Source organism: Talpa occidentalis, unplaced genomic scaffold (genome assembly GCF_014898055.3).
Source record: "Talpa occidentalis isolate TD23 unplaced genomic scaffold, MPIMG_talOcc4v2.1 talOcc4.3, whole genome shotgun sequence".
Classification (NCBI taxonomy): domain Eukaryota; kingdom Metazoa; phylum Chordata; class Mammalia; order Eulipotyphla; family Talpidae; genus Talpa; species Talpa occidentalis.
In genome coordinates, this window is record NW_023603184.1 from 134088156 (window position 1) to 134109888 (window position 21733).

Genomic DNA, 21733 nt, shown 5'->3' on the forward strand with positions numbered 1-21733 from the left:
GCAAGATGGCTACCACGGTGCTCTTACACTGCAGAAAATCCCCAAAGTATTTGTAAGTGAGGACCAATACATTTTACACCAAAATTCATAGGACCCCCAAGTCGATTAAATAATTTGTTGTGTTTATCTTTAGAAGAATAAACAAGAGTATTATCAAGTAAAGGATCCATCTTACTTTAGTTATTTTGTATGACAGATTCAAATAAATCATAAGGGTAAAATAAGAAATCATGCCTAATTTTTGGGAACAATAAATACTGAATAAATCCATGAGTTAAATATCCCAAAAGTCAAATGGGTAATAAAATTCTATCTATTAGTAACTAATTATAATTTGTTCTACTGTTATGAAACAGACAAGCCACAGACAATATAATGTACACCCAACTCTAGTTTCGGTTATCTTATCTTCTATTCCCTTTCCTCCAAAGCAAAACACAATCTAAGTAACTGCTGACTTTCTTCTATCTTTAAGGCTTCACCTTTTCTACCAAATATCCAAAGGTTGTGTTTCAGTGCCTACACATGGGCATTCCTCTTTATAAGCAAATCCCCACTCACATCTTAAAGTATGCCTTCAGTAACTATCTCTATGCAAAAGATTCTCAAATTTCCACTCTCAGTCTAAAATTGCTCATCTAAGTCCTGACTGCTATGACAGTAAATTCTCCCTTTGATATGAAGATGGTATGAAAGGTGCTCTAAGGGTCTTGTAAGTTTCTCCGCCTGTCACAAGCCCTGTGTAACACCAGTGTGTGCAGGCCTGTAGTCACTGCTTACTCTGGGTCATTAACCCCAGGAACCTATGGAGGATTTTTGGCAATTCAGATTAAATTAGCCAGGTCCTTCTAACTTTTTCCTTCACAAAGCTCCCTTAAATGGGGTCCTAACTTGGGCCTACCTGGTGGCACAGGTGGTTTAAGCGCAGCGCTGTGCAGCTGTCCACAGTCTCTGCAGTGCCGCAGAGATGCCCACATGGCGCGGCAGACCTCTCCTATCTAACCCGCTGTTCCCCTCAAGCAGTGTATTTCGTCAGTCTGCCTGTTCTGTTCCCCGCTCTGTCTCTGGTGAATCCTCTCACCCTCCCGCAGATCCGGCCTGTACCCCAGGGTTCTTGTATAAATAAATAAATAAATCTTTTAAAAAGTTTAAAAAAAAAATGTGGTCCTAACTTAACCTATATTATTTCATATATTATTTTAACACTAAGACATTACGGCCCAGCACTGTGACTACAAATGTGAACCCATCTATGTGAAATGTGTAGTATAGCTGAAGAAGACAGACATCAAAGAATCAGAATACCACATAAATAAATTTCACACGCTGGAGTGATATGTTTGCTAACACCAATGATCTATGGCCTTTTCTGTATATATGTCAAACTTCAATAAAAAATTTCAAATAATAGTTTGCATCCAATGAACATTACTAATTATGGAATCTACGAACTGCAGTTAGTCTTAAAAGTAAGTTAGTCCACCGTCCTCACTTTATAGATGAGAACAGCAGAGTCCCTGGAAAGTTACACAAATACTGTCCTTTGTAAGTAACTGTGAGCCAACTGAAGAGTTTGTTGTAAAGCTACTAGTCACTGTGATTGTCCCTGTCTTGACTCTCTGCCCACTGACTCACTTGCCCTTTATTCTACTATACTTGTTAGCATAGTTACTTATAATTAGCACTCCCCCCACCTGGCTCCACCTATTAAAATTCATCCAAGGCCCAATTAAAAAGCCCATGAAGCTTTTCTCTCCTGGCTCCACTCAAGCACCCTTCTTAGCATCCCCCTGGCCTTCATTATAGTTTACCCTGAACTGCACAGAATTTTATTTTTTATAATTAAGTGTACGCTTTTTTAGAAAGGAAATGTCTCACCATATCGCCACTAGCATAGTGCCTCAGTGACTGCCAGCTGTCCTAATAAACAGCACCAGAGCAAACCATAACGAAAAGGGAGTAATCGTCCTACTTAAGGATCCCTATCCTATAAGAAGGGCTCTGAACACTTGAAACTAGCAAAGAAGGCAAAAGTTGAATGTTGGGGTTCAGGAAATCTACCCTTTAGAATTTTACAAACATATATTTGCACTTGGAACATAACAGGCATCACCATTCTAAGTACCTTATAAATATGAAGTCATTTCATTCCCATAACAACCTTATTCTATAGGTACTACTACTGAATTATTTTGCATATGACAGAAAGGAAGCACATAAAAATGGAGTAATTTGTCCGAAATCACTAAGAGTCTAATCCATGCTCTTAATCACTAAGCTGTGTTATCTCAAATAGCAGAAAAAAAACATTAATCTTAATAACCTTTTAAACAAGATATAATTCAGAAAATCAAATCACCCATCCCCAAAGAAAAAACTTTTTTTTGACATTTTTACTAAAAGTTGATATAAAAAAGCAGTAGAACTCTAAGTCACAATTGTCACGGATGTGAAGCCTCCCCTAAAAAAGTATATATGTCAAGAGGTACCTAATTACTTTAATTCACAATGTAATGTCAGGACACCTGGGCTTTTACACTACAGCTCCTATTATCATTTTCTGCTTCCTTTAGGAACACATTATTACTATGTTTGCTGCCGGCCTCTCAAATGAGATGGTCTTCCTGTCTCATTTTTCCAGATCTTTAAATAGCTTCTGTCTGGTTGTAAAGCTTGGATCTAACACAAATGTCACATCTGGCCTCTTGAACAATTTCATCAGTTTCACCTTGGAGCCATACTTATGTTAAAGGTCAAGAAAGGATGCCCTGTAATGTAGCCAATCCACCCTCACCAGCAAATCATGCACTCTGCAAAATAGATCCAATGTGCTACACAAGACAGATGACAGCTGGGAACATGAGACAGATGACAGCTGCAAGCTGAATGTGAGGGTAATCGGGGTAATCACCAGCTCACTGGTGGAACTTTGAAACTCTGTAAAAGGACACACTGACATACAATTTCAAATAATATGACACTGCACTGAATGGTGGGTAGCAAGAGCAAAAAACAGAATATGAGTTGCTCCTTTTCAGCAACGATGTCAGGTAGTTACTAGGCAGCAGCAGAAGTGCAAAGAATGAGGTTCCCCCCACCCATAGTTAAGGTGCAACTGGCCAACTTTTATTCACTACAACACCACACTGGAAGAGACACTAAAAAAAGGAAAGCAAAATTGTTCTAAAATCCCAAGTGATTAAAGAATTTTGCACCAAAAAGTCTTTTTAAACATAAGACATTTTACCTGTTAAAATAGCTTTGCACACTGCTGTCCGCATATCCACTCAAGTCAATAGTCTTTCTCTACAGCCCTGGGGCTAACAGTGGTTTTTCACAATTTTAAGAATTGTTAAAAAAAGGGGGAGGGGCCTCCCAGGTGGCGCAAGGGGTTAAGATGCAGCCTATGAAGCCATCCACAGACTGCAGCGTAAGTTCCATCCCCAGCAAGGGTGGTGATCCACATGGCACAGCCGACCTCTCCTGCCTTGCCCGCTATTCACCTCAGCAGTGTATTTCAGTCAATCCACCTGTTCTGTTCCCCACTCTATCGCTGATGAATCCTCTCACCCCCCACACCTCTGGCCTGTACTCCAGTTCTTACATGCATAAATATTTTTTAAAAAGAACAAAGCCAGCAAAGAAAATATTTAACATCTGATCCTCTATAGAAAAATTTAAATAAGAGTCCTATATTAAACCATGTCAAGAAAGCGATGAAATTTAGTTAATCCATCAATAATAGCTCATATATATATATCATATATATACCACTGGATTCAATACCATTCCCCAGCCAACTAAGTTTATAGTGAATGTCTGGAGCATCCCTGACATCTACATTCAGTCCTTTGGCTCTCACTGTCAGTTCACTTCAGTCGGAAACTGGAAAAATATGTGGTAGGGAATAAACTGGTTTTTTTTTTAGAATTCAGGACAACCTATAGATTACTGACATGGATTACCTCTTTTGTCTATTTCACACCATGCAGCAACCAAACTAAGTTATTTTTAGCACCAACTATTCTTTGACAACCAGCAACACTCAATAATTTACATGTATAATTTCATTTAGTTTCTTCTCCCCGGTAAAACACAAGTTTCTAACGGGCTGGGAATTTTGTCTGCTTTGTTCACTAATGAATCCCCAATGCCTAGAGCAGTATCTGGCACTGTGTAGATGCTTGATAATTGTTTTATTATTTTTAATGAATCCTCACAGAGGATGAGTTGAGAGCTATGACACTGAGGCATACAAAGGGTGAACGACAGGACACTCATGAGTATCAAATCAGGTATTACACTTCTGCACCAAAGAAAAATGTCCCACCAGAATATCTAATTTTCTTCAACTATTAAGGTGTGATTTCCTATTACTGCAACCAGCAGAAGCAATTTTAAATTTCCTAGTCTCCGATGTATGATCCATGTGCTATGGGAAAACACCCACAATGCTGTCTTGATGTACTCATTCTAGGAAAGTCAAGCCACTTTACTGGGTGCAATGATGTCATTTCGTCAAGGGTTTTAAAGACTTTGTAAAATGAAAAGTAATCGTGTCGCTGTGACAGTACCTCCTTTTCATTTTTAAAGAGCGGCTACCTTACTGACAAGAAATTAAGCTCAAGTAGGAAATCAGCAGAAAAAAAAATTCAGAACTAAATCCCAAAAAAGAAACACGGTCCCGACACCTACACCTACATGCGGAGAAAAAACGGTGCAGTTTTTAATACCGAGCTGCGCACACAGCAGGTGCTCAATTAATGCTTTTGGAAGAAATGCAAAGCAAGATGAGCCATTCTTAAGCTTTAGATACTTTCTTGCTTTCTATAAAGAGCTACACCGGAATCTAGAAAACCTAAATAAGGGACCAGGAAAAAGAGTAACTATAAGAAAGAAAAAATCAAAATCAAAGAACAACTATAAACCAGAGACACACTATGGGGGGGGGGGGCAGGGAAAGGGGAGGTGCAATTGTATGGGGAATATAAAAATTAAAAAAAAGAAAGTTACAGGAAAAGGAGAAGCAAGGAGTACCAGCCAAGAAAATGTCTTCGGATGGAATGAAAACCTTCAACTGAGCGACCCCCATGGTGTTAACAGGAAAACGTGACAAACACCATCACCCCTAGGAGCTGGAACCCCGAACCCCAGCGTCTGTAGGACAATCCGAGGGACGAGAAACCGCAGTCACCAGCACCCCGGCCCGCCCGGCTGCTCGCGGCTCCCCCCCCACCCCAGGCCCGGGCCCCGGGAGGCGGCAGGGCGAGCTGGCCCGGCGACAGCGGCCTCGCGTCCAGCGCCTCTGCGCGGGGGCCTGGAATCGGGGGCCCCCGCCCCGGGGTCGGCCGGTACCGGGTGCAGACGCCGGACCCCCCAGCCCCCTAATTCCAGCCCCGGGGGCGGGGCCAGGGCCCGCGCTCCCAGCCACACCCCCGGCCGCTCAGACCCGCCAAAGTTCGAAAACTGCAACCCCAGCTGCGCGCGGGCGGGCGGGGCCGGGGGGCCCGGGGGCCGGGGAGCCCGGGGGGGGGGGGGCCGGAGGGGGGTGCTGGAGAGCCCGGGGGCGGGGGGACGCGCGGGGCCGACCCGGGCAGGTGCGGCCGGACCCCGGCGGGCTGGAGGGAGGAAACGCGCGGCCCGGACGACCCCCACCCCGGGGCCCGGCGCGCGGCCACCCCCACGGCCGGTCGTACCAGCGCGAGCAGCGCAGCAGCTTCTCCAGCCGGTCGAGCGCGGCGCGGCTGTGGGCCCAGGCCCCGCGGCCGGCCGGCTCCATGGCGGGCGCGGGGCGAGGCTGGTTCCCGGAGCGGGCCCGCGGCCGCCGGCTGCCCGGCATCGCCCCGCCCGGGCGGAGGAGGCTCCTCGGAGAGCGGCCCAGGCCGGCCGAGCCACGCCCGGGGCCGCAGACCACCCGCCCGGCCCCGCACCAGCGGTTCGCGCTTTGCCGCCCGCGGGACGCCTGGGGGCGGGGCGGGGCCAGGCCGCAGAAACGCGCCAAAAGCCCGGGCGCGCGGCACCGGGGGGCGGGGCCGCGGAGACACGCCCCCCAGGCTGAGTTCGCGGGAGCAGGGGAAGGGGCGGGGCCGCGGAGACACGCCCCCCGGGCTGAGTTCGCGGGAGCAGGGGAAGGGGCGGGGCCGCGGAGACACGCCCCCGGGCTGAGTTCGCGGGAGCAGGGGAAGGGGCGGGGCCGCGGAGACACGCCCCCGGGCTGAGTTCGCGGGAGCAGGGGAAGGCGGGGCCTCGGAGCAGGGGAAGGGGCGTGGCCGGGGCGCACCCCTTTCGCTGGTGGGACGCCCCATGGCGCCTCGGGACGGGTAAAGGCCAAAACCAAAAGCCTTTTGCCTTCCGGGACCATCCCAAGAAGGGTCAGCTAACTTAACCGACGGAAAATCAGGCACTTACCAACTTTTAAGTGGGTGTTATCTGTAGAGTGCAGAGTCACTGATCTGGAGTGAAGCTTTGCTAAGGCACTGAAGTGCCTGTGTGTGCTGAGAAAGGAACACTTTTACCTCCCGGCCACCCCAGGGGTGAAAGCTGGGTACAAATATATAATTTTATATATAATTTACATGTGATTATATATATAATTTTACATGTAATTATAATTTTAACTATATTTTTTACATAAATAATTTTAACTAGTGATAAATATTTGCTCAGTGATATAGTTTAAGGTATGTTGGTTTAATGTGAAATGTGATTAGAATAAAATTTCAAAAAAGCATTGTTAAAGAGTATCCGCCTTCCTGATAAGGATTCTCGCTCAACATGACATTTTACAGGTAACACCTACTAATAACATCATTTCACCCACCCCAGTGATGGAGGACAAGAATGAAAAAAAAAAAAAAACAACTGAAAAGGAGGTGTGCCACAAGACCAGAAACCTGGCTCACACATGGAGGTGGGGGTAGAAGAGAGCATAGCCATTGACACAGCTATGAAAACATAGATCCTCAGGCCCCAGGACAAAGTTGGGGAAACTAGTATCCCTAGGCGCGGATGCCTCCATTACAAAGCAAAACTTCCAAGCAGGTATCAGAGGGCGAGGCCGGCATGCAAAGGTAAAGATATGGAGATTGAGCCCATTGTAGAATCTCCGGTTCCTTTCAAATTCTACATAGTGATCCAAAATTAACAACCAACTGATAGCTCACAAAGAGTGAGCCCTCCCAAACAGAAGAAGACTCTATCAGTCTTCAGATTGCTGAAGACTGTATCAGCACTCCCACTGCCCACCTGTAACTATGCTGGTGCCTCATTTCACCAACTGTCTCCCTCTCCAGGGCAGCATCTTCCTGCCTGCCTGTGACCTGTCAAGACCACCCGCCTGCAATCATGCAGGCCTCTCTCAGCAAATCTGTCCCTTCTGAGGCAGCTCTTCCTGCCTGCTTGTGTCTATGCAAGTGTCTTTAACTTTTATCCCTTCCCTAATAAACCTGCCCTTTAAATATAACTACCGTCTCTGTCTCGTGGAGAAACTTGCCTGGAAAACTCGCTGCGTGTTGCTGAAATAGAAGCTCTGGTGAAACTGTTAGGGGGAAAAGGATGTCCTAAAGCTAATTCCATACAACCATTTTAAGATTTTTTTTCCTGTGATTTTGACATATCTGCTGTCTTGTTTTGGCTAAAGCCTCCATATGTTTTTTTTTTTTTTTTTTTTGGCTTGAACTGTTAAACTGTTTTTCCAGAAATAGAAGACTTTTGCTTTCCACAATGGACAAATACCTGGAGGGACTGGTTTTCTTTCACACTGAAACCTGGTAAAAATACTCATCTGAGACTGCATCCCAACATCCATATATTCCATCTTCATCACCACGGAAATGGGGGCATAAAGTGAAAGGGGGTAATTGTTATGGGGAAAAGGATGTCCTAAAGCTAATTCCATACAGGCTTTGTGGACTCCACCCCCACCCCAGGCCAAAGCCAAAGACACTGGGAACTCCAAATCCCATCACCACCAAAGGGAAGGTGGCTGGGACCTGAGGGTGGGGTTAAGCAGCCAGGTTGGTATAAAGCCAGACACATGGGCTCTGGAGGAGTCCCCTATTTTGATTATCCGCCAGCTCGCAGCGTCTGGCCAGCTCGGAGAGTGCTTTTTGGGTTTCCAGGTTGTCGGATCGGGTAGAACGCGTTAAAGACTTTATTTCCCTATTTTCTCCCTGAGTTGTACATTTTCCTTATTTCCTTTTCCCTTGTAAATAAACCTTTTATTAACCTTTTGTGTGTGCCTGTAGTGGAGTATTAATAAGTCTCTTGAAAGCGCGCGGGTGAGGACCCACAGCCAGGCAACCGTTTTATATGCGGGCTGCTCTGTAACACTCCCAGCTCCCCTCTAACCCTTAGGCTACATTGTAGCCACCTTAAACATTTTCAAACCAAACACCAACTTAGAATGAATAAAACTAAAAAAGGTTTTATATAGAGTGTGGCCTATGATAGCACATTAAACTAATTCTTTTTAACTCATCAGAGATAGCAATAAATTAACCCTTGATTTTCAACCCTGTTTAGCTATCCATTACTCTTTGTGTTATAGAGCAACCCCGATATTAAACGGGTTCCTGGCTGTGGGTCCTCACCCGCGCGCTTTAAAGGGACTTATGAATACTCTACTACAGACACATGCAAAAGGGTTAATAAAAGGTTTGTTTACAAGAGAAAAGGAAATAAGGAAAATGTACAACTCAGGGAGAAAATAGGGAAATAAAGTCTTTAATGCGTCCTACCCGATCCGACGACCTGGAAACCCCAAAGTCACTCTCAGAGCTGACCGGACGCTGCTGCTGGCCAAGAGCCCAAAAATGGAGAGAGCCCCAAAGCCCACGTGTCTGCCTTTTGTATCCACCTGGCTGCTTAACCCCACCCCAGGTCCCAGCCACCTTCCCTTTGGTGGTGATGGGATTTGGAGTTCCCAGTGTCTTTAGCTTTGACCTGGGGTGGGGGTGAAGTCCACAAAGCCTATATGGAATTTGCTTTGGGACATCCTTTTCCCCCTAACATTTGCAGTCTCTAAAAATCAAACTACAAAATCCAACAGGTTAAATTTGGAGAGATGTTATGGTATGTAATGGAATAAATTGAGAATTTCTGGCAGCAGACCCTCCCCTTTAAATCCCTCTTCCTCCACTAAGTGTGGTTTAAGTCGTCTTAAATTCTCTGAGCATTAATTTCCTTATTCTGTAGATTTGGGGAATTATTAAATGACTTAAGTGTAAAATTGCCTGCATCATAGGTATTCAATAAAATGTAACCAATATAAAGATTATTTATTACACATATTTTTTCCTGACCTAAAGTACCGTTAGATGAATTGTGATGGAGTAGCAATGAGTTCTTTCTATTTGTTTCCTCTTTTCCTTTTCTCTGCTTTTGTCAGATTACCTCTCCCCAGGCTTATGAAATTCTTGACGGCTTTTGGATGGTGGCCATGGTAAACTTATCACTAGAATGAGCAAGTTTGCTCTCCTATCTGCAGCTTCTCCTTCCATTTACTTCCAGCACTGTTCTGCTACTGCTTAAGCAGCAGATTCTTTGCCTTTTTTTTTGTTGTTTGTTTTTAAATTATTTATGCACACAAGAACTGGGAGACAAGCCAGAGGAGTGGAGTGAGAGGAGTCACCAGAGACAGAGTGGGGAACAGAACAGGCAGACTGACTGAAATACACTGCTGAGGGGAGCAGCAGGCAAGACAGGAGAGGTCTGCTGCGCCATGTGGGTAGCTCCCTGGCCGGGGATTGAACTCATGCTGCAGTGGCTGCAGATGGCTTCATAGGTTGTGTCTTAACTCCTTGTGCCACCAGGAAGGCCCAGATTCTTTGCTTTTAAAAGAGAAGGGATACCATCTCCTACTCTTAACCCTAGATGCTGAATTTTAAAAGCCAGTTCTTTCTCCCACGTCCACTTATAGATGAGTGCATGAGTATAGCAATACCAATACCTTGTAATATCCTGGAACTCTGCTCTCAGAGGAAAACTTCCAGCAAAATCCAGTCCATGTAGAGTGTCATAGAACCTTAGCTAAGGGTATGGACAATATCCTCTCTCCCACTTTTTTTTTTTTTTTTAAGATTTATTTATTTATGCTGGGGTATAGGCCAGAGGCGGGGGAGAGGGGAGGTTGAGAGGCAGAGACAGAGTGGGGAGCAGAACAAGTAGATTGACTGAAATACACTGCTGAGGGGAGTAGTGGGTAGGGGAAGACAGAAGTCTGCTGAGCCAAGTGGGTTCCAGTGATCGAACTTATGCTGCAGTGGTTGCACATAGCTTCATAGTGCTGAGACTTACTGCTTATTGCCACCAGGGAGGTCCCTCCTCTCCCACTTTAAAAAGAGCTCAATGATCTGTTGCCTTTCTTTTTCCCTGCAAAGGACTTCTGAGTGCACCAAATTTAGGTCTGATGCTCCATAGTCTATTCTCTTCATCCTCCAATGAAACAATATTCCCCAATACCTTAGATCCTCAAGAATATTCACTCTAATCTAGAGTAACACCATGGTCCTAGCAGCATTCTGAGTCACGTAAATTGGCTTATTTAAGCCTATTTACCCATCCTCCTCTCTCCATGCCCCTCTCCCCGTTACTTTGATTATCTCTGTAGCGCTACTTTACTCCAAAGTCATCTCAGCTCTGGATCTGTTACCTGATTTTCAGGCTCAATATAATTGTGGAAAACAGTCTAGATGCTAATATTTGTCTTTTGTTGTGAACTGTTTTTACAAAGTAGTAAATCTTCCTCATATTCACCTGGATAAACATATATGACAAGAAAATGGAACAAACATAATACCCAGAGTCTCTTCCTGTGGAATGTGAAGCTATCCTACAGACCCAGCCTACTAATTCTTTTGTGTTTTTTAATTGTGGTGTCATGCAGTGGGATCAACCACCTTGACTCCTGAATACATTGTCTTTCTCAGGGATAAACGTAGTTTACAAGGACCTCTATGAAACCTAGCGTTCTCCCAATAAATGCCCTTTGAAAACAATTGATAAAGTGCAATCTAGTGTAGTAACTGATGGAGTTACTGATGGAGCAAGGCTTCGCAGCATCTACAAGTGTGTTGTCTGCTCTGCGCATTTGACGGAGCAAGCCTTTGATGTGAAAATGTTCTTAACCTAAGTTAAAGTCATAAACTTTGTACTGTTTTTTTTTCCCCCTGGAATCCAGTGTGGCATAATGATTAAATGCATAAAGCTCTGGAGTCAAGCAGAGCTGTGTTATAAACCAATCCTGCTATTTCCTAGGATTGCATCTATGGGTCTGTTGTTTAACCAGTCTCAAAATACTCATTTCTTGTAAATTTAAGATTAATATAGTCCAATCTTATATCCACAGGGCTGTTGTATGACAAGAATTACAAATTATGAAAACTTTATAAACCAGTAGTGCAGCATAAGCAATGGACAAATCCCTTCACAATGAGCTATACTTAGCTTTAATACATATATTAAAATGTATCTCATGATAAGCAGAACTGGTTTGGCTTTGTTGAGTTGCACTAAGTCATTAGCTTTAAAATTCTCTTATGAAAGCACATATATTCTGAGCAAGAAAGAGACACTCATTTCATGACTATTGGAAGAGAAATACTTGCTGTAGCAATTCCTTTGCAAATAGGATGCAATAATTCTGAAAGGAAGCTTGAATTCTAGCTAATGATAATAACCTCTTTCAGTATCATCTCAAATAAAATGTCTGCTGGATTTCTAATACCATCCTTAGAATCATGTTGGGACGTAATAATGAAAATCTTTAGTTTTGGATCAATTATCTTAGAGATCTTTTATTTACAACTTGTCATTCCTGCTTTAAGAGCAAGAAACCTTCAGCAATTAGAATCAGTAAATTTATTGTGTGTATTATAGACATCTTATACAAAGGCAACAATTCACGAGGGCTGAATGTAATTCATACCCACCCCCTATGGATGCCATCATGATAAATGTGGATCTGCATTTGATCAGCACAGTTGTGTAGATGTGTATTGATCAAGTTATTGACTGCAATAGACTATACTGAACTGTTTTTGACATGCTGCAGTTTCTTTATTTACAGATATAGACACAGTTTCAATGTCACGGAGACCTTACCATTTACTGAAAGATTCCCCAAGCCTCTAAAATCATCTAGATATTTTAAGATAGTTTTTGAAAGGATATTAACTCCATTCTTGTGGGCATCTGCCAAGTCTCTGTCACAGGACTGAAAATAACTAGTCTAAGGATATAGTTACATTAATATGTCCCTACACCACTGACTTTAAAGGTTTTGGTATCTTCTATATTTCCTGATCGTTTATCAAATTCAGTCTGACACAGATATTTCACTGGTCATTGTTTTTTGTTCAATAGACTTCAGAGTTCAGCCCATTCCACTGCCTTTTTATTGCTTGCTATTTTTAAGAAGACACCTCAGTAGAAACCCCCTTTTTCTGTACAGTGTAATTACTGAAGCACATAAAGTGGTTATAGCAGGAATTTATCACTTTCAGGTGGAAATACTCCCAGCCAAATAAAAGATAGAGTAGGAATGCCAGAAGCAATTTATAACAGGCTCACTGACATTTTGTGTTGAGAAGCTCTACCACTGAATAAGCATCAAGCCATAAATCTCTGTAAACGTGATTAAAGCAAGCAAGTTATTCTTTGAGGGGACACTATAATAAAAGAAAGCTGCGATGCAGAGCAGGAAAATTCTATTGACAAAAATCACCAAAAACAGCTGTCAGTAAAATTTACAAACAGCTTGTTTTAAATTCTGTTGAATTCTAGCAGCTGTTTGTTTGCACATAAAATGTTCATTTAGAAAATGAGCATTGGCCGTAGTTTGGGTTCCATTGTGTTTTAAAATTCTGTAATCAGTTTAATCAAAATTCATGCAATAGTTTAAATTTCTTTCAAAGGACAAGGGAGAGGTAACCAATGTTTTTCAGTATACCTCGTATAGAGCATGTGTTCAACAAATGGGGAAATAAATGAGTGAATGACTATATATCATTATTCCTGAAAGCAGCAATGAATTACAAAGTGCATTTCATCTTGTTTTCCCTTTCATATAACCTGTTTTCAAAAGTATGCCTTGTTTGTATTGGATTCATTTCACCAGTATTGGTAATAGTCCTTTAGCAATATCTTTCAAAGTTTAGAAAGCTGAATTAAAATTTCTGTGATAAAATTTCTGTGATAAACTCACTCTGTGAGAAGTAGTTCATTGAATTTCTCCTTAATATTTTTGCATATGACTTTGTTTAGTTGCTTTCTCACTGACGTGTTTTAAACGGAAGGAAAAAATAGAAAGGAATGGTGGAAAATAGCTCATTGCTTTGCATGGATAAAATAAGCTCATGCATTCAGCAAAGTCCTTGGAATACAGTAAGTTCTTAATATGTGCTGGCACTTACTACTGTACAAAAAATTTTAGGTTTGGGCCTCCCTGATGGTGCAAGGGGTTAAGTCTCAGTTCTATGAAACTATAGGCAGCCACTGTAGCACCAGTTCGATCCATAGCCAGGGAGTAAACCCACATAGCACAGCAGACCTTTCCTGTCTCACCCACTGCTCCCCTCAGCAGTGTATTTCAGTCAATCTGCCTGTTCTGCTCCCCACTCTGTCTCTGGTGAATCTTCTTACCTCCTGTACTTATGGCCTATACCCCAGCTCTTGTATGCATAAATAAATAAAATAAAAATCTAAAATAATTCTAGGTTCAAAATATTAAAAGGATAAGAAATTTACTCTTAGGTAATAAAAACCACAATGACTTCAGGAATAATCAACTATATGGGAATCCAATGTGTTTCGATTTACATACATACACATGTAACATTTTAGATATTAATTTGGGAGACTGGGAATTTGCAAAAAAACATTATCCTAAAGTAACTATAACAACACTTTTCATACATAAGCTAGACATGTACAATAATAACCTTCCCTTTCCCTGAATTATTTAAATCATTGATTAAAATATATTCCATTGGTTTTAGATCCAGAAAAGTATCTACCTAAACCATATTTATCATATAATCGCAACAGTCACCCAATGATGTGACTACCATTATCTCTCCATTTATGAAGATTGAAAAAAAAAAAGGGTGTCAGATTTTATCAGACATGTAACTTGTTTTTTTTAGACACAAAAACACAGAGCTGACAAGTGGCAGAGCTAGGAAATAGATCCAGATCTGCCTGACTTCCAAGGTCAAGATGTAAGCACCTTCTTAACCTAGTTTTGATTAAATTCAACATTGAAGGATATTGTTTAAAAGGCAAATCAGTTGAAATACCAGAGTGCATACTAATTTTCATCACAATTATGCACTGTAAAGTTATAGGGGTTTATATGATAGTTTGTCCACTAGAGAATCTACTGTCTACTTACAGACGAGACTAATGCAAGAAATAATCTGAGACAGATTATAATAAAGTATTCAGTTGTGTAATGTATAGATGTAAGCTTCAAAAGGGATCAGCAGAGTGTTAAAATTGAATAATGATGATTGGAGTGAACAGGGATATATTTGTGGGAGAGATAAAAGCAGGAATTATGACTTAGAAGTAGGAGAGAGAGGAGAAGGATTATTTCAGATGAGCAAAATCCTGTGAATACAGAGACACCATTCATAGGGGTACATCAGCACCAGTTTGACTAGAGAGTTGGGCCAGTTTGACCAGATTGAAGCATATAAAATTGCTGTTTTGGGTGCCTCCCCGATGTCACAGTGGGTTGAGCACCACGCTGTGAACCTGTCCGCAGCCTCTGCAGCACTGGTTCGATTCCTGGTCAGGGAGCTACCCACATGGCGCAGCAGACCTCTCCTGACTCACCCACTGCTCCCCTCAGCAGTGTATTTCAGTCAATCCTCCTGTTCTGTTCCCCAGTCTGTCTCTGATGAATCATCTCACCCCCCGCATCTCTGGGCTGTAAACCAGTTCTTGTATGCATAAATAAATCAATCTTTAAAAAAATATATATATTGAGATGAGGGATATTTGCGAAAGCCAAAGCAGCAATGGGCACAAGGAGAGAAATTGGGTTTAGGGCCAGGGAAGAAGGAAAGGAGGAGAGAAAGAGCAGAGGGAACCAATGACAGCGTCTTGAGACTGGGCTTACAAGGGAAGGCAGCCAGTGAAAACTCCCAGGGTTTGAGTAGCTGGCAGCCTTAACAAGTCATTCACTCTGACTTGGATTAGTATCAGGGAGATGCCCTGGGAGAGGGGATCTGCCCCATCCAAGTTCTCTGCACCACCCTAAGGAAGGGTGGAGCTGAGCAGGGAGGAGAAGCCAAAGAGGACTGGGAGTTAGAAGGAAAGGGAGCAAGGACACCTGGAGGACACACTTGGAGCAGAGAGACAGGTGAAGAAGCTGTGCTTGCTCCTTGGCCTTGGACTTGTGCCAGGGACTTAGGATACATGGAGGGAGACACTTGAAAGGGAAGTGGGTGAGAGGCCTACGGGCAGGCTGACAATGGCAGCCTTTATCTTGATTCTGATTTTGTTCTTTTCCTTCCAAACTTGCCTGGCCCCTTCTGCCCTATTTCTATGGGTCCCCACCAGAGGGTGGTTTAGACTTGTGGCAGGGCCTCAGTGGCCCTGCTTTGGGCCAACCTTATTTGGTTGGGCAGTTACCCACTAGGGGATAGGTAACTTTGGCTATTTGATTTGGAAGCTATATTCTTTCTCTTCTCTCTATCACGCACTAATTGTATTAAAATTCCTTTCCCCTGAAGGTTTTATGCACTAGAGTATGTTTTGTCTTTATGCAGCAATGGCAGAACCCATTTAGAGCGTGCAGTTTTGGGGGGTCCCTGGGGTACCCCTTAGTCTTCCCTGGAGCACATATAGGATTCTTATGGAAGCAAACCTGAAATCTCCGGGTTTATAGGGCCTGGCTCCCTGGAGAGTGTCATGTAAGCTATGCAACTGAGTGTAAAAGGGAAGCTAGTTCATGTCTGAACAGGTTGGTCTCCTTTGTGCAAATGGTCAGGACCAAAGCACATCAAAAATTATGTGGCCAAAAAAAGTGGGGATACTTGGCTCCCTGGGACTTTGAAATGACTAGGAAAGTATGAAATTGTTAGAGAAAATGTTAAGAGCTCAGCTTTGTGGAGTCTAGCTTGAAATCTAATGTGTTGCTTTATCTCTGAAGGCATGGGTGAAAAAGCCTTCAGGGTGTTTTGCTTTACTATCAGATTCTTCCTGTAGGGGGGAAATGTTTTGCTACCAGGACAAGATGGGTAGAGGGTTTGGTGCTAGGTGTTTCTGGAGGTTTCTGGGGTCTCTGACAACTGTATTACCGGCCATGAAATACAGGCTTATCTTTCCAAAGGCAAGAAATGACAGTTCTCATGGGTAAAATGTATTACCTGGAATTTTTCTGATCATATTATCTTCTCAACAGAGTTCTGTTTTCACACTCAGTGACTTGATGTCAAAGATTTTCACATCTTTCTGACGTGTTACTTTAGGTGAACGCAGATGCTGTGATAGCAATAATGATCTAAACCAAGAAAAACAGAAGGAAAGGTTCTTTTGTTTTTCAACTATATTTAATGGTTAAGCGTATTTAGAAATAAAAGGAGACATATTTTAAACGTATACGTATTTTGAAAAGAATTCGTGAGCATCTATGTTTTGGGAGGGTAGTAATAGGGGGGAAAATTCTGTCCAGGTACCTGAACTATAGACAAAAAGAAATCCAGTAGTTTAAATAGAAATAACCTCAGACTTAAGATAATTTTTTTTATTATACAACATCAGCACAGAGGAATGAGAGAACTACAAATGAATAGGCAGGAAAAAACCCAATAGGGCAGTGTTAGATCCAAAAAATTCTTGGATCTAAAAGAAAAATGTGCAAGTTTTGTTCCTCTCATTTGCCAGATTTTTTTTTTTACCCTAGTTAGGCCATATAATGTTCTAGTTATTCCCATGCATCAAATGATTCCTAAGAGTTTGTCATATCCTAGTCATTGTCATAGGTGCTAGAAATGCAGGGGGTGAATAAAACCTTCCTGCCCTCTTCCTGCCTTCTTCATAGAGTTTACAATCCATGCTTCCATTTTATTAACTCTAAAATAGGGAAAATAATAATTGCCTTCTCATAGTGTTGCTGTTGAATATCAAATGAGAACACCTTATGTAACAGCAGTTTGTAAAACATACATGTGAGAGATTATTATTATACTTTTCTCAGCCAGCCCCACATTTGTTAAAATTAAAATGAAATTATTAACTTCAATTGTCAGGTCACAATTGCCTCTCTAAAAGAAAATACCTTCTTTAAAAAGCCTTTCAAGCTTTTGTGCGACTCACGTTATGATCAATAGACAATGCGGCTTGCTTTGAGATTTCTCCTCTACATTTTATTTCCAACTAGGTATTAAATTTCTTTTCTTGAATTATAGGGTGCCAGAGTCACTGCTGAAATATTGGGCAAGAATTACAAACTCTCATTCTGGCCAGGCACTGAACTATAGACAAAAAGAAACCCTGTAGTTTAAATAGAAATAACCTCAGACTTAAGGTAATTTTTTATTATAGAACACCAGCACAACATAGTAAAGAAAAAGAAAATATCCACACTGAAATCCAATTTTTTAAAATATTGAATTAAAATAACTTTTATCTGCTCACTCAGAATAAATTTAAGATCAAATCAAACCGAACTATTGTGCTATATCCCTTCTTATTCTCCTTTCTATATATCTTTAAAAAAAATTATAATACTTCCCAAAATTGTAAATTTATGTAAACTATTAGTGAAAATAAAGTTTGAGAAAAAAGTATAAAATGAAACAAATAAAGAAATTACTTCAGCGACATGTTCACAAATCAAGCAATCATGACAAGCTCAACTCTGGTAAGTGTTTTATAATTATTCAAATATCCTTAAGTGTTACTTGAAATGAGTATTTCCTGTATTTCAAATATTACTTTTTGACAGCATGCCAGTTTTGGAGTAGTGGTGATACCAATCTTAAATAGTATTGAATCCATTGGTGTTCTAAATAAACTTGCCTTAACTTTTGAAAACGAAAGATACCAGAATGGAACTCATCAGACAATAAAATAGATAAATGCATCATCTTCTTTCCAAAAACTGAAACATGTTAGCCGTCTTTGTCAATAAATCTGTATATGTATGCATTTTTCTGTTGTGCTTCACTTGAATTTACAGCTAAGTAAGCTTAGAACAAATCATATGTATTATAGCTGAGATCAAACTTATATAAATATAATAGTACATACATACAAATATATGACTGTCATAGGATGTTAGATGAAACTGCTGGTTGTTAAATTCATGAGGTTAAAGAGTTATGGGTTCTAGAAATATAGAAAGGCTTTTTTTCTACAATAAATTATTGCAGACAATTGGACTTTTGAAGTGCAAGCAACCTGATCCACCTAAGAATGAAGAATACACAGATCACTAAATTTGCTTTATGCAGTATTTAAACACAAGCAATGCAGTTTTTGCCTTTATAAGGCAAATGTATTTCAAAACCAATTTGTAATGTGACAGAAAGCCAGTAAATTAGTTTCAGGAGTGGTATGATACACTGTGATAGTTTAGTTCTATGCAAACATGAATCAAGACCTCCACATCCTGTGGATTAGGGAAGAACCCAGCCTTGCTTAGAGAGTGATGAAATCCAAACAATGCACTTCTTAAGGGAAAAACTAGGGTGAAAAATGACACCAAGATTTTTGGGAGAGAAAAGATGTATGATCACATTCTGAGTTGATTTTCTGTAGCCTCTATTTTTTTTTAAAAGAAGCTCTCCATGGGCCTCCCCAGTGGCGCAGTGGTTGAGCGCTGGGTTGCGAACCTGCCCGCAGCCTCTGCAGCGCCGGTTCGATCCCCGGCTGCTCCCCGGCCACCAGAGGAGGGTCCCACATGGCGCGCAGACCTCTCCTGCCGCCCGCTGCTCCCCTCAGCAGTGTCCTTCGGTCCTTCTGCCTGCTCTGCTCCCCGCTCTGGCTCTGGTGAATTCTCTCACCCTCCCGTGCTTCTGACTGTACCCAGTGCATGTATAAACAAAACAAACAAATAAATAAATATAAATAAACATGCCTCTATAAAATTAAAAATAAATAAATAAATAAATAATAATAAAAAAAGCTCTCCATGATAACTTCTTCATGTACTACTTAGTACAAATGGTCTCTTTATTGAAATGCCAAGATGAAATTTTGAAAAAAAAATAGTGTTTATTGCTTGATAGGGTTTAGTATATTTTCAATGTAGTCAAAGTTAAACAATATTCATGTTGTAAAAATTAGTACTTTAACTCAATTGGAATGAAGTACAGGAGGAACCCACTTTATGATTATGAATCTGTTTTTTAAATAATAAACATATTTTTATTATTTTCCAACATTTCTTTACAGGGATAAATCCTTTCTATAATATATAACTCATACTCATATTCGCTATAAAGGAAATAAAGAATATAAAGAAGTGATTTGTACAAGTTCAAAATCATAATCAATGAGCCACATTTTATTTTTTAACTATTTAAGAGAAATATATTAAACCCTGGATAGAACATGTTTTTGTAAGGAATAATCATTGTTCTTTTATATTTGGACTTATGTCACTGTGAAGATTTTCTTTATTAAGATCAGTTGTAAAGGGCCTCCCCAGTGGCGCAGCGGTTGAGCACTGGGTTGCGAAGCTGCCCGCAGCCTCTGCAGCGCAGGTTCGATCCCCGGCTGCTCCCCGGCCACCAAAGGAGGGTCCCACATGGCGCGCAGACCTCTCCTGCCGCCCGCTGCTCCCCTCAGCAGTGTACTTCGGTCCTTCTGCCTGCTCTGCTCCCCGCTCTGGCTTTGGTGAATTCTTTCACCCTCCCGCGCTTCTGACTGTACCCAGTGCTTGCATAAATAAAATAAACAAACAAATACATAAATAAATCTTTAAAAAAAAAAAAAGGATCAGTTGTAAGGTAGCTGAAGAATGAAATTTGCAAATATGAGTAAATAGCCAGGCCTCCCTGATGGCCTAGGGGTTAAGTCTCAGCGCTATCACCAAGACGGGCTGAGTTTGATCCCCACCAGGGAGCTGACCCACATGGCACAGCAGATCTTGCTTGTCTCGCCTGCTGCTCCCGTCAGCAGTATATTTCAATCAGTCTGCCTGTTCTGCTCCCCACTCTATCTCTGGTGAATCCTCTCACCCACTGCACCTCTGGCCTGTACCCCAGTTCTTGTATGCATAAATAAATGAAAAATAAATCTTTTTGTTAAAAAAAATGAGTAAATAGCCTATTTAAATAAATAGCCAACTCAACCTAAAATTTATGCCTAATGCTCATTTCTAGTATGCACTATATCAGCACTAGGAGTGACCAAAAAATCAAGTACACTAATTTCCTACAGTTTATTAGAACTATCAGGAGGGTAGAAACCAATACGTGTTTTTTTTCTTTTTTAGTTAATTAACTTTTTATTTCCATAATAACAATATTTTAACTTATATTTATTGAGATAATGTTGATTTACATCATAGTATGTATCTTAGGGGTCTAGGTCTACACTTCTACAATTGCTTATTATTTCACCAAACCCACCACCAAAGCCCCAGTAAAATATTTCTTATTCTTCACTTGTATGCATGGTCTTAGCTGAATCATAATGAACAAGATTGCTCAGTTATAATCTCCTTTATCAATTGCTCAAGCCAAGAAAAGATAGTAATTTTATTTTATTTTATTTTTTTAAGATTTATTTTATTTATACAAGAGCCAGGGTACAGGCCAGATGCACGGGAGGGTAAGAGGATTCACCAGAGACAGCGCAGGGAACAGAACAGGCAGACTGATGAAATACACTGCTGAAGGGAGCAGGGGGCGAGACAGGAGAGGTCTGCTTGCCATGTGTGTTGCTCCGAGGCTGGTGGGGATCGAACCAGCACAGCAGAGGCTGTGGACAGCTTCACAGCACTGTGTTCAACTTGCCTGCACCACCAGGGAGTCTTCCCGAGATAGTAATTTTATTCTGGTGATGGTATGCTCTGATAATTAGAATTAACAGAAATAGTACTTTGGATAGAAAGAGGATCAGTTTCACATTCGAAGTGAAAGGGAAAAATGGGAGAGATTTGGTTCCATAATCTGAAGAATAATAACACAAGAAAAAAGGCCTCCTCCTGAGATTTTGCATATTATAGCTGTTAGATGTGTTAGAACTTGATTTTCGTGTAGAAGGAGAATTTTTGGTCAGAAAAGTATCCCACGTGCTCTAAAATTGCTCCTGTTTACCAGATGATACATAAAGCAATTGAGAAACATGATCCCTGATTTTTAGGACATTCAAAAATTGTACATTGAGGGGGAAAATGGGACAAGCACTGTAGCATATGCCTACATTTAAGAGGCGGGAGAAGCAAGATGATCTGGAAGACTTACAGGAGAAATTATTTAAGAATTGAAGGAATGTTATTTAAGCTTAAAAACCTTGTTTTGAAGAAGAGTTTGAGATACTAATTGAGTAAAGTGGGTGCAGTGAGGAAGAGAAACTGAAAAATATCACTGGTCACATTTGTCTTGAACAGCTATTCCAGTGCTAAGAAAGGTCAAGGGCTGATAACTGGGAAAAGACCAAATGAATTATGTTTTCCACCCGAAAATGATGATGGCTGTATTAGTCTACTGCTTTGCTCTTCTCCAGTGGTTGATGGGTTTAATCCTCATTGGCTTGTGGTTCTAGTAGTTTC

At 41.4% G+C, this 21733-nt stretch overlaps 1 protein-coding gene across 1 annotated transcript in view; it reads right to left on the reverse strand.

Annotated features, from left to right (window-relative positions):
* Positions 1-5839, reverse strand: part of BARD1 (BRCA1 associated RING domain 1) — a 70966-nt gene extending 65127 nt beyond the window's left edge. Inside the window, exon 1 of the mRNA XM_037522140.2 lies at positions 5697-5839. Coding sequence (XP_037378037.1) covers positions 5697-5839 — 143 coding nt within the window. The remainder of the gene's footprint in view (positions 1-5696) is intronic.
* Between the last annotated feature and the right edge of the window lie 15894 nt (positions 5840-21733).